The 13,718-nt window shown below is 32.1% G+C and overlaps 1 protein-coding gene across 1 annotated transcript; it reads right to left on the bottom strand.

Moving 5' to 3' along the window:
- Positions 1 to 285: 285 nt before the first annotated feature.
- Positions 286 to 10,104, bottom strand: LOC124457508 (ryncolin-1-like). Its single transcript, XM_047007742.1, has 4 exons — positions 9,952 to 10,104; positions 4,399 to 4,565; positions 1,715 to 2,092; positions 286 to 965 (listed from the first exon to the last, which is right to left on the bottom strand). The coding sequence occupies exons 1-4, from the start codon at positions 10,011 to 10,013 to the stop codon at positions 691 to 693; spliced, it is 882 nt and encodes a 293-aa protein (XP_046863698.1). The 5' UTR covers positions 10,014 to 10,104; the 3' UTR covers positions 286 to 690.
- Positions 10,105 to 13,718: the final 3,614 nt, after the last annotated feature.

Genomic DNA, 13,718 nt, shown 5'->3' with positions numbered 1-13,718 from the left:
ATGCAAATTTTTGTAAAATTCTAATAAGTGAATTGGTATAAAACACGACATTTGAAATTTTTACCACATCCCAGTATGTGACCGTAACATTTCTAAATAACAACCAGGGTTTTTGTAAATATTACACCAGCACAATTACTGTATCAAATCACAACATATTTTGATACACTTTGAAAATGCAAATTTTTGTAAAATTCTAATAAGTGAAATGGTATAAAACATGACATTTGAAATTTTTTCCACATCCCAGTATGTGACCGTAACATTTCTAAATAACAACCAGGGTTTTGGTAAATATTACACCAGCAAAATTACTGTATATTTGATACAACATACTTTTGTTACACTTTGGAAATGCAAATTTTTGTAAAATTCTAATAAGTGAAATTTTTAATTTTGAAATTTTAAATTTTAAATTTTTACTACATCCCAGTGTTGTAAGCAATGTGGCGTTGCTTGGGTTGAGTCAATTAAAAGCTAGGCCAACAAAGACGTTAAATGACACAAAAATATACATTATTAATCAGATTTTTCTCAAAAAGAACAATATTTCATTCAAGAAAGTTAAATGAAATGTAGCTACTTAAATGTATAAAAAAACTAATGAAGTTCATTCTAAAGTATACAGTTTCAAGTTTGTATGCATGCACTATGATATTAAAAGCAAAAAATGAAAAGAAACGAAAGTTCTCACTTCTTAAGTAAAAAATTACGAGATCGTATTTTCATGGAAGTGCTTTTCAAGGAGTAGTGATGGCCTTTCCACGCATGCCAATTGATACCATCAGCATATGACGAGTGTTTACCATGATGATAGATCCCGTTTAAATTAGAAGCATGACAACTTTCATACCACCATGCGCCCTTAAACACGATTGCACAATTGCCAGAGCTTTTATCGTTGTCAGAATCTTTTGTCGAAAATGCCATTCCTTTATGGGAACTGAACGAATCACCAGCTGTTCCTAAATGTGTATTCAGAACGATTCAGCTAACGAAAAGCTTATGTCACGTCTAAAATTTATACCTCTTAGAATTTCTCATGAATGTCTCAATACACTATTCTTAAAAGAATTTGTTACTATATAGCCATGCTGACCGACTTTTAGAGCAAAAAGTCATATCATGAAAAATTTTGTTTCTTTTTCTGGAAAGATGTTTTCATCAATTTGTATTTTTATCTATAAAATCTTAAAAACCTAAATTGTTAATGTTACACCACTTGAATGTTACACTTTCATGTCCGACAAGCGATTTTTATATGTGTTCTGTTTTATAAAAAAATAACAATCGACAATATGGCTTTTGTTTGTGTGAGTGCAGCGGAAATAAATTTCTACAAGTCATCTAATCGAAAGTTGCTTGTCAACTAAAGAATATTTTTCTAGGCAATATCAATTCAAGCATTGGATGATAAAATAAAAACTAATCAAAATGTTTAATTTCTAGAGAATGAAAAAAGACATACTTTATGAGACCTTTGTTAATTTTAAAACAGACAAACTCTTTATTCCATTGGACAACTATTACGTTAATTGGGGGTGGGTGGGTTCATATTCTTATATTCTGTTGTGCCCTACTGATTTCTTTTGAAAGTGATTTGAATTTCAAAAGATATCAGTAATGCACAACTGAATATATGAATACACCACACACACACACAAACAATTAACGTTCTAGTTACGCCTCTGCTACTACTAACAGCATTTTCTACCTGAATATTTTCCAAGGCCCAACTTGTATTTCTGCTTTTCACTTGTAACAGAAAAGAAGTCATATTCGGCGTATTTTTTGTTTCCTTTAGTGTCTTCCATGTCAATCCGAAGTTTGTTTTGTGTTCTAGATGTCAGTCTGCTTATTTTATCTAATCCAAGCCAAAACTCGGATTTTAGATTTCCAAAGCCATTTTTGTAATCTTGCCATCCTCTGTAGAAATCAACACTACCATCAAGACGACGTTGAAACACGGTCCAGCCACCATCTGATGTCTTCATGTCACACCATACATTAAAACTGCCTCGATTGTCCGGATCAATCTTGTAGATTCCACTTTTTCTTTTACCTTTCTTGTAAAGCTCTGAGCAATCTTTTGCTAAAAATAAGAACTATTTTAATGAAATAAAACTAACCTCTGTTTTTCACCTTAAATAAATTGAAAGCATGAAGAAAGCGCTTTCAATTAACCTCACATGATTGCCGGTTTGATTCAATTGTTTAGCAGTTGAAAACTGGTGTGTAAAAGCAAAAATTGATTGGAAAATATGTAAAAATGAATGTAAGGTCAAAGTAAAAATTATCCATCGCATTTGAAAGAACTTTTGGTAAGACGTATTTAGATATTTTTCGATTTTGAAGAAATTAAAAATAAAAGATGTTTTCTGTTTATGGAGGCTGTTGAATACCATTACTACATATATATTTTGAGAATTTGCGCATGCTCGCACGCACGTTCTATTACGCGATGTATCGTTTAGAAAACAACTTTTGGTTTCAAAATCAAGAGATTCTCGTTTGAAGTAACTAAGTGTTCCTCATGTTGAGTTACCGTTCATTTAGTGAATCATTGCAGATGAAAACTCGTTTGAAGTCTCTTTGAAAACTGGAAGGCCCTAACATATTAAGATTACCAGAAAAATCAATGGCCAACAAACTTTAAATGTCCAAAGAAAAGATCCGATGCTCAGAATCTGACGTCTTCCATCAACGAGAATCCGGGCTAAAGAAATCAAGGCTCGGAAAATTGATGAAAATCAGTTGTTTAAAATTTAGTTGTGTTGCATTTTTATCGTTTGCAAAAAATATGAGTTTTTGCAAAGAAAGTTGCAAAATTGAACTCAAACTTTGAAGTTTTATGTTAAGGACAATCAATTTAAACCTTTTCTTTCATCAAAGAACATTTGTCCTCTAACTTCAAAACTCAAACTAATTGTAATATGGCAGTTTTGATCTCTCTTCCGTCTTTACCGACATTACTATTGACGAAATCATTGAAATAATTACTAACTATTTGTTTCAACGCCATAACTCTTTTCAAGGTCTCATTCGCCAAACTTAACTAATCTCCTAAACCTTGCATTTAAAAATTATCATTTTTATATATTTAACGGTCAACTATACCACCAAGTTGATGGCGTTGCTATGGGCAGCCTCTTAGAACCTATGGTCGCGATTACATTCTTGTCATTGCATGAAGACACATGGCTCAATCAAATTTTCCTTCTTACTTTAAGCCCTTGCTTTGTAAAGCATATTCTGATGGCTCTTTTCTCCTTTTTCGTCATTCTGACCATGTGCAACTTTTTGTTCACCTAATTGAACCACCGGCACCCCAATGTTAAGTTTAAAAGTGAAATCGAACGCAATGAAAAGCTTCCATGTCTTTACAAAATGATTTACCGCTAAAAGAGAAAGCTCTTAACTATACCTCTATATACACAAACCCTACATTCACTGGCCTTTTTATCAACGTCAACACTTTCATTCCAGTAACATGTACACGCAGTATATAAGAGTTTGTTTATTTCATCCCTTTTTAATCCACTAAATCTAATCTATTCCATCTAATCCACTTAAGAAACGTCTATAACAAAGTCGGAAAAGCACGCAAATATTCATTTAAAATGTGCTTCCTTGTCATATAGTTGATATTCTATAAAAATGCTCCTGGACAAAGATTTTCAACCCAAATAGTCTTTTCATACACTAGCTAGGAAAATACTCTATTTTTAACTTTCCCTTTACAGGTGTACACTTAGCTATTTCAAATGCACACACATCAACCGTCTTTGTTGTGCTGCTTTCCCAAACTCTGACATAAGATTCTTCTTTAGATCAACCAAGCGACTTTCCAGACTGTTCTTTTAAGGAAAAATTACGAAAACACTGTCTATTCTCTTACGTGTCGATGCTGTCCCGCGACGTATGTGAGTCAAACCATGTATGCACCCGTCATTTTAGACACTCGAATTTCAGGGCACTTGAACATAACTCTTTGATCAGAAAACGTTTTAAAAATCCCTATACGTTTTCCATCAATCCCACCTTAAATCTACCGGACAAACAGTTTCCTACGACGGTTTTCAAATTCTTTATTCTCGTTCAGACACCCGAGCAGCGAGCACTTCTTATTAACGAAAGCCTCTTAATTAACAAAATAAAGCCGTCTCTCTTAACGTTCAAGGAAACACCAGTTGTTCTAATATTATTTCAACTGTCCTTATGTTCGGATACTTTGTCTGTGTGTGTGTTTTTTTTATATCTAGATTATTTGATAGTTTTTTGAAAGCACTTTCGTGTGCTTTAGTCATTATAAAATAAATTCACTTCCCACATGGTATTTCCCTGGTCATTATACTTATAACAAGAAGTCATTTAATTAATATGTCGTTATTCACTAACCTTTTTCTTCGTTCTTACATTCTTTAGCTTTAATTAGAGTGGCCAAGATTTTTTTTTGAAGTAAAAGTATTTTTTCTATGACACCAATGGATCTTTGACTTTTCAGATCTTGTTTAAAGACGTTCAATGGTCCAAGTTTTGCACGATGTTCATCACTAGATGCCACCCTATATTAAATATTTAAAAATAATACCCTAGTAACAAAAATCAAAAAAGGCTCTGTTTACATGTAGTACTATAATAGTCTACTAGAGAAGGAAAGTAGTAGCAAATAAGAAAGAAAAGAAAACCTAAAAAAAGCTTGTGAACAACGTGAAAAAGCTTTTAGATGTATGTATTTATACTTCATATTCAGTATTATACATCAACGGGCTTTAGCTCTAGATTCTTTTGCAGCGTGCACAATTTTCTTTTTTATAGATGAATGCCATTAATTTGGTCTTATATAACAACAGATCCTTGATGTGTTTGTTAGTTTACAGAACGAATGTGGTTACAAACTTTTTTCCAAATGTTTGCCTTTTGTCGGGCTATTTTTGAGAAAATATTTAAACTTACAAGTGTGAGCAGCAGTGGCGTTATTACACCATATTGATTTGTGAACTAGTTATATTACTCAGTATTAGTTTTATTCCTTACTATTTGTTTGAAAGGCATTTACCTTGAACAACATAAATCCAAAAGAGCTAAAATTTTTATGCATTCATGTGACTTCTAAACTGAAATCTTTTAACTAAATGTAAGCACCCACGTATAAAACTACATTTTTTTCGCAAGAGATTTGAATTTATTTATAAAATTTTAAAGAATGTCATTGATATTTCAATTTTGTCATTGTTGACCCTTATGCCTTTCTTGACAAGTTTTTTCAAATATACAACACTAACGCACAGTACTATTAGACTTGTGCAATCGAAAGAATCTAAAAAATTCATTTGCCCATACTTGGAGCTGTTATATGTGTGTTATTTTTTACGACTACAAGTTGTTGTTTAAAGAAAAAATTTGTACATTGAGTAGATTATTGTGTTTGCACTATTTATTGTAATACTAGCATACACAATAGTCCGTTGCTTGCGGCCTCAAAACATTTACCTTCGTAGCCACCATCGGGGTGATAAATTTTATGAACGGAATTCTATAGTTTTAGATAACTTAGAAGAATTTAAACGTAATTCGTGAATTGGTAATTTATTTTATGCTTAAAAAATTTTGATCTCTGTGCATTTTGCTGACCCAAAGTCTGTGAATATTTGCCGCAGCGTTATATTAAAAAACTAGAACGAGAACGTAGATCTTACGTCATCGGTACAATCTTTAAGACACTATTATACACAAAAGCAGAGTAATTTTATCACATTACACACGTCAGTGGCATCTCGAGTCGTGAATGTTCAAAACATCTAATTAAACAAAATACAAGAGAAAAATTCTCGTAGTGATGTCAAAAATAACATTACTGGTCAAACATTGAACATGGTTAAATTTTCAACTTTGATTGTGAAAATTCCAGTAAATTAATACTTTCAAAATATAAATAAAATTACAGAAGGTTTTAAAGAAGCCTGAACTATCTAGTTGGCACAAATGCAAAACTATGGTAAACTCTCTTTTTAACTTTTATCCATTCACTGAAAAACTGGAACGCAATAATAACAATGTTTATAAGCTGGAATAGAATGTATGATATAAAGTACAGCACTCTTTCTGTATTTTCAATGCAGTTCATATCCTGTTAATACTAACATTACACCGACAGCTCTCATATAGATGTCAAGCCCCAAAATTATTGGAATGCTCACATGGATCTACAGTAAGTCTTAATTGCTGCATCACATCATCTGGAAAATTGTGGTTTAAATCATTAACTTCAACAATTGAATGCCCATCATCTGAACGTCTTGGGGCAAAACCATCATATCCATACCATTCTAAGTCACGAAAAAAAATTTGCTGGGTCATCTGTACAGTTCCTGAGCTGTTTTCTCATATCGATCATGTCATTTGACCAGATTTTGTGAGGAGACCAGTTTCGCTCAGTGCGAATAGGGTGATCATTCCAAACTGACACAAAGCTTAGAAGTGATTTTTTAATGCGAGGAGTGAACACAAAATGTAGAACAAATTTATGTAGCACATTGCCTATATTTAAGACACCAGATTATTCCATAGGTCGAAAAGTAAAATAAAATATATTACATACCATACAAAAATCATCCCTCAACAATCTCTCAATTCTTTGATTATTGACTGGTGAACCAGCCAAATAACTATCCCTGTTACAACCTCTCAATTCTTCCATCATATTCCAGACAAGAACATTCTCACTATCTGTCCTTACCCTAAAAGGCTAACCAAAATTTTCTGTCTCAGTTGGAAATAAATCTGCGACAATTTCTCTACTGTTATCAGTGGAACAATGAAGATCGACTAAACATTTCAAAAACCATCAATGGCACCATGAATAACAAAGCCTCAGTTGATGAGGCCGTGGTGACCATCAAGATGCTATGAAGCATTCGGACCTGCTACAGAATATGCTCGTCTACTGAGGACCACAACCCACTTCAGCCTTACACTTACAGGATCAAATTTTGCAAAACTTTCTCGAATTCTTCTCGATTGCATATTTAAATTAAGAGATTTTAAATGCCCACTTATAATTGGGTACTCAACAAACGTCCCATGTTGTTGGTTAAACTGATGAATAATAGAGTCCAAATCATTATCATTTATGTCTGAATATCCACACACCTTTTCAATACCTAGTGTGTTTACCCTCTCGTAAATTGTATATCTTCATACGAGCATCAAACAAGCTATCTGCTTCTACGAGTATACAGGAGATCTAAATTCAAGTTGAGTCTCTTCAGGAATTTCCAATTTGGGCCTGCCAACTGAGCCGGATATGTGTGATTTTGGTGGTTCAATACTATAAACTACAAGGGCAGTACAGTTCACAGAATCCCAGTGAGATTCATCAATGCAAATTAACAAAATTGGTAAATTTCTTGAGAACTGTTGTATAATTTGTGACGACTCAGAGCCGACGGGAAGAATAGGCAATATCTGGTGCATAGAAGTAATCGCTTGCTCCAGACGAAGTTTGTTCAGCTCGTAATCGCTTTCAGAATTGCAGTTTTTGATTTTATTTACCAGTTCCAGGAAACTTTGAGAAAATGATAGAAAGTTCCTCGCGGGTTAAACACACTGTTCAACATCCATATCCGCCATATTTCATCACTTATAGACAAAAATTCGCGAACAACGATGGATAACGGTGTCAGTGGTGGTCAGTCGTTTGCTTGGAGTTATGTGATTTTTGACATGAATTTTGCAGTTATTGACATAAATTTTTTGGTTGTTGACATGAATTTTGTAGCAATGAATGTGAATTGAAATTTATGATTGCATTGGAAAAAATAAACGTTTAACGTGACTTTATTTGTTGATATTAGGATAGAAGCGTTGAGTTGGATATAAATTTAAATGTTTGAAGTGTTTTAATGTTTGAAAGTGAACCTGATTTGTTTTTTTGAATTTTGCAACATTTGGCCAACCATAATTGACGATAGAAAAGTATAATAAAACTGTATTTTGTCGCCAATTCTTTTTTAATAAAATTGTTATAAGACCTTGTTGCCTGTTCTGTGCTAAATGCGATTAAATGATTTTATAATCTTTAAGTACGGAGTAATCGAATATAGCAAAGATTTCATTGTATTCTTTGTCCATGCCATGCACTTAAATTCTTTGTTATTTTTGACGTTATGTTAAATCCCTGCAAATATTATATTGTCCTCACTTCAGCACAGTGACGTTAGCAGATGCGAATAAAACAATGCGAATAAAATCGAACTGACTAATTACGGTAACAGTGAATCAAGTAAAATAAATGGTTTGAGCCCGGTAGTATCGTTACATGTTTGTAAATGTATATCGTCCAGGTTGGTATAGTCCTGAAAAAGACTACCGCTAAGGTTGTCGACACGTCAGTCAACAACAACAAGAACAGTCCTTCTCTGGACTATACCAACCTAGACGATCTACATTTACAAACATGTAGTGAATCAAGTGTCCAGTTATTTGCCAAACGATATAAAATCGATGTTGTTGATCACTCAGGAGATTTTACTATTCTGCCCTAGTGAAATTACGTTATTTGTGGTACATCTATTCGGATTCCAGACCTAAAATGAAACTAACGTTCCGAAAGCTTCTTATTTGCTGTGATTCTTCGATCCCCTTTAAACCGTAAAAATCTCCCCCCAGGAAAATGATACCACAGACCTCTAAAAATCAAAATTTCACATGTATATATATCGGGCGGAAAGACAAGGTCGACTCATGTCAAGATAAGTGTTCTTTCACGCCGGGGCGTGGCAGCATTTATTAACACTGACTAAAATGCAATGACTGCAGCATTGTTGGAATACCTTTTGCGACATGTGTGTTTGCATTTTCTACATTTCAAATTCTTATGCCATCTAATTTCGTGGCCAGCTGACTACAATACTGATTTTAAACTAGTTCCTGGACTCTTGCCAAAAACAATACAAAGGTTTACCACAATCCTTCACTTCGAAGTACAAATTTATCTATAATTTTTCCGACCAGCACAAATACGTTTTTAGTTAGTTAATAAGGCAAACGTATGTTTTGGCTATTCTTTAAAAGAAGATTTCTAATTCTTTGCATAATATAACTTAGATGAAGAATGGCAATTATATGTAAAACTAGCGGAAGAAAATTATGACGTACAACACAATTTGAAATATGCTGTACAATACAATATGAAATATGCTATAGTATTTGTCAAACTTGAGTATGTCACAGAAGCGTGTAAGATTTTCAGCGCATTTCAACGTAAAAATTTCAACTAGCACTTATTCATGATGTGATAAATATGTTGAGTGCGATTTGACGACTAAGGTCATTAGTGATAAATATTTGACGATTACTAGCATGAGTTGTTGCATGTAAATAGCATCAACTAGTTCTCATAACACACAACAATGGCATTAATACTCTTACATTTAAAACAATTTCCCACGCTTACTGTTGATTATGCAGCTGCTGTACACTTTATTAACTATTTTGCAGTAATTGCACCGTTTTCTTTCCTGGAAGATTACATGCAAGAATCGAAAACTTATATGTATAAACATGTTCAAAGTGTTAATTAAAGTTGTTGAACTTTTATCGTAAGGTAGTTGAACTTTTTATCGCAGAGTTCGTTGAGTTCGTCCAGCAAATTGATCTGCACTTTGATTCTTAGTTATGGAATTTTCAATAAAAAAAAATTACGACCTATTCACAACAATCTTGAAAGCTTAACATTCTTATCGAATAACAACTCTACTCTTAGTCTCTAATTTTACTTCTATTTATACCAATATTTTCGTGCGTAGGAAATAAATTTTCGTACATACTAATGTTATTCTTCCGCGTAAAAAGAATTGATTTATCAGCAGAACAAAGTGAAAGCAAAGTATGAGGATTTATTTTAGCTGATTAAAATATTAATGCGTTTAGTAGAAGTCTAAATTTTACCTGCAAATGTTGGAGAATAAAATGACAACAACCAGTATCGAAAAGAAGAATGAGTATGCCATATTTTCAGATGAAAACTTGAACAAAATTATCAAGGTTATTTTCTATGAACCTCTTTAATATTGTGCAACACACTGATGGATTAACATAATAAATTATAAAGAAATGTTTCTAGTTAAATACGGCTTTCTTGTTTGTCAAACATTTTCATAAAACGGATCCCCTCATAAGACTTTAATTTCCTGTTTTTAAAGAATTACGATAACATTGTCAAGAGATAATGCATATTAATAATGCATTCTTTACCATATAAAAAATGAAAAACTCAAGATGTCTTTGTTGTTATAGAGAAAGGTATTTTCACTGCTCAATGTTATGTCTGGCAGTGTCATTAATGATTTATTTTGTAGCTAATAAAAAAATATTGCAGAACTCTGAAACTTGATCATATTTAAAAACAATATTGGGTGTTAATCCCATCGAAATGCTTTTCTTAAACATTAACAAAAACTTGGCTTTTAACCAGTTATTGAATATCCCTTTCATTTTAATTTTTAATAACGCTGAATGAATTAATAAGCGTGAGTTGTGTAAGGTCAAGATATTACATTTCGTGAAAAAATTTTTAATTAATAAGAAAAACTTTTTGTTAAGGCAAAACACCTACGAGACGTATGCTGTTAAGATTTAATCATGTTTGCTTCAATACATAGTTCTGTAATGATTGATAAAAATTCATCGTTATGGATTAGTAATCTCAATGTAGTAATTTTACTGATCTTGAAACAGGACTGGATCAAGCAACTCTAAATTTGTGGTAAAACGTTTAGAAGCAACCACCGTCATTACTAAGGGGTCAACACTTCTAAAGATTTATTTGACAAAACAAACAAAATTATTGAAAACATAACAGCACATGGCCAAATCATGTTTAAATTATGCAGAAAGTGAGAAACAACTTTGTGGTGTAAGTATAGAGAGTCAGGATGAGGAAGAATAGTCGACCGTATAAGAATAGTTTGCATATACAGGTTTCACTTCGTATTACTTGTAAAAAGGCTGGTAATTTTCAATGATTTATCAAATTTGTGCGTGTAAACATTTGAGAGTAAAACGACAACAACCACTATTGAAAAGATAAGCGAGACAGCCATGTTTTCAGAAAGACGTTAGTTACAAAATGATAACAGTTACCCACTAAAAACCTCTTTTATGATGTCCTACACACTTATCAAGCAGCACAATAAGTTATAAAAAAATGTTTTCACCTAAGTATAGCTTTCTTGGTTGTCATTCATTTTCATTCAACGGATGCTGACTTAAGGTTTGAAATTCCTGCATATTAATTCATTTTGACAATATGGTCAAAAGCTATATCGTTCTATCTACAAAAATTTTGTGTCAACTCCTTTTCATGAGAGCAAGTGATATCTATTGTTTGATACAATCAGTTTTCAGCTGTTGAAGTATACTTTTTTTCGTTATAAAAAATTAACTAGACGTATGTTGTCATGACTTAATAATTCTGCGCTCGTTAATTAAATCTGATCGTTACGGATTTCCATGTCAATGTAGTCTAAAGCTCTTCATTTGTCATCTATATTAGAGAAAGAGGTTTCTAATAAAAAAATAACGCGTGCTTTAACAAACAAGAGAAGTCGAGTTGGTTGTAGAATGATGCAAAATAGATGAAGTATTTAGGTGTTTTATAACAAAAAAGACTTTTGAGCGATTGTTTTCTTAAAGATAATATAAGTGTATCGCCATAGCAACAGACGTTCGAAAATAAAAATATTCTAGAAGGCAGTATTACTAATTGCTCAAAAGAGCCCTAATTTTTACTGTAAAGCGCTACAGTTTCACTTACCTATTGAAAATTGAGTGAATTTTACTATGGCTTACTCTGTGTTAGAGTATCTACAATGTCATGTGTTTTGTTTAGTTTGAAGAAATAAAGCATAGAGACAAAAAATTGATTTTATTCTGTTAGCACTGTTGACAAATAATAACAAATAAACGTATGGACATGATCATAACCAGCAATAAAAGGCTGTACAAGAGGGCACTCTATATGTTAAAATTGACAATAAATTTAATAGAAATTAGGAAACCCTTTTTAGACGAATATATTTCGTGCAGTACTAAGATTAGCCTATTTATAAGTGGGTGAATTATAGTACAGAGGAAAAGTAAGGTAGGTGCTGTATCCCAAATTTTAAAATCAATGAAAATAGGCAGCAGTAATGAACAGATCTATTTGGTTCGAATAAGCTATTAATCAAATATCGTCTCCTTATAATGTTCATTCTATTTACAATGTTTGTCTATCAAAGGGGTGAAGTGTTTTTAAATAATTAATTATTTTTAAATTGTTTAAAATATTTTTGATTAGATGCAGCCAGTTATTTAACTCTTAATTGAATGTGATCGTAACATTTCTAAATAACAACCAGGGTTTTGGTAAATATTACACCAGCACAATTACTGTATCAAATCACAACATATTTTTGCTACACTTTGCAAATGCAAAGTATTTAGAATTTTTGTAAAATTTTAATAAGTGAATTGGTATAAAACACGACATTTGAAATTTTTACCACATCCCAGTATTGTAAGCAATGTAGCGTTGCTTGGGATTGAGTTAATTAAAAGCTTGGCCAACAAAGACGTTAAATGACACAAAAATATACATTATTAAACAATTTTTTTCCCAAAAAAGAACAATATTTCATTCAAGAAAGTTAAATGAAGTGTAGCTACTTAAATGCATAGAAAAACTAATGAAGTTCGTTCTAAAATATACAGTTTCAATTTTGTATGCATGCACTATGATATTAAAAGCAAAAAATGAAAATAAACGAAAGTTCTCACTTCTTAAGTAAAAAATTACGAGGTCGTATTTTCATGGAAGTGGATTTTAAGGGGTAGTAATGGCCTTTCCACGCAAGCCAATTGATACCATGATTTTTTGAACATGTGTTAGCATTCAATATTTATAATTAGAATCAAATGTACACTAGTGAGTTTCGGTTTTCTATACAAAATTGTTTGAACGTACATAAATCCATTTCCAAGTTTAGATTTAGCTCCGCGACTTAGCCCATTATTTACACTTGATCGTTAATGCAGTTATCGAGTATACATGAAAAAGTTTCCAATCCTCCACTATTATTCAACTTAATTCTTATATACATCCTTAGATTTGTTTTCAAAAATGAATTAAATCTTTAACAATTGTAGTCAACGAAAATAACAAATTAAAAATAAGGTATTGATGGAAACTTGAAATATTTATGGATTCAATCAAGCAGTCTATAGGTTTACTGCGATTGCATGTATATAACAAGTCACTTTTTGTTTGCGAATACATTTAAATTATATTTGCATTTTCTGCATAATAGCTATTAATACTTGAGTTTAGCAAGAAAACATAATGTTACATAAGTTAACTTTGACTATTTAAAAATTTTGATGGCACGAGTCCTGCAAAAGGAACATAAAATTTCTAGATAGTCTTTACAATTATGACAATCAAAGAATAGAAATAGGCTTTCCAAAAGATCAAAATTTTTATATTCTTTGTGGAGATCTTTGAAGTACTGAATCAACATTATTGATACATGACCTAAAAGTAAATACATTAGACACATAATTGTAAATAATAGTGGAAAACATCGATTGTGATTTTGAAGAAATTTTTTAATTTGGCACTCCGTAAATATTAAAAACATAAACAAACTATCGAAAAAAGAGAAGAAACCAGCATC

Source organism: Xenia sp. Carnegie-2017, unplaced genomic scaffold (assembly GCF_021976095.1).
Source record: "Xenia sp. Carnegie-2017 unplaced genomic scaffold, XeniaSp_v1 HiC_scaffold_6, whole genome shotgun sequence".
NCBI lineage: Eukaryota > Metazoa > Cnidaria > Anthozoa > Malacalcyonacea > Xeniidae > Xenia > Xenia sp. Carnegie-2017.
This window is presented reverse-complemented; position numbering and strand designations above follow the sequence as displayed.

What these genes read in the sequence shown, in the direction of transcription:
- LOC124457508 (XM_047007742.1), bottom strand. Translation starts at nt 10,013, where the DNA reads ATGGCATACTCATTCTTCTTTTCGATACTGGTTGTTGTCATTTTATTC. An exon ending in TTATTCTCCAACATTTGCAG is followed by an intron (nt 4,566 to 9,951) that starts GTAAAATTTAGA and finishes TATTTAATATAG; the next exon opens with GGTGGCATCTAGTGATGAAC. An exon ending in ATGTAAGAACGAAGAAAAAG is followed by an intron (nt 2,093 to 4,398) that starts GTTAGTGAATAA and finishes TCTTATTTTTAG; the next exon opens with CAAAAGATTGCTCAGAGCTT.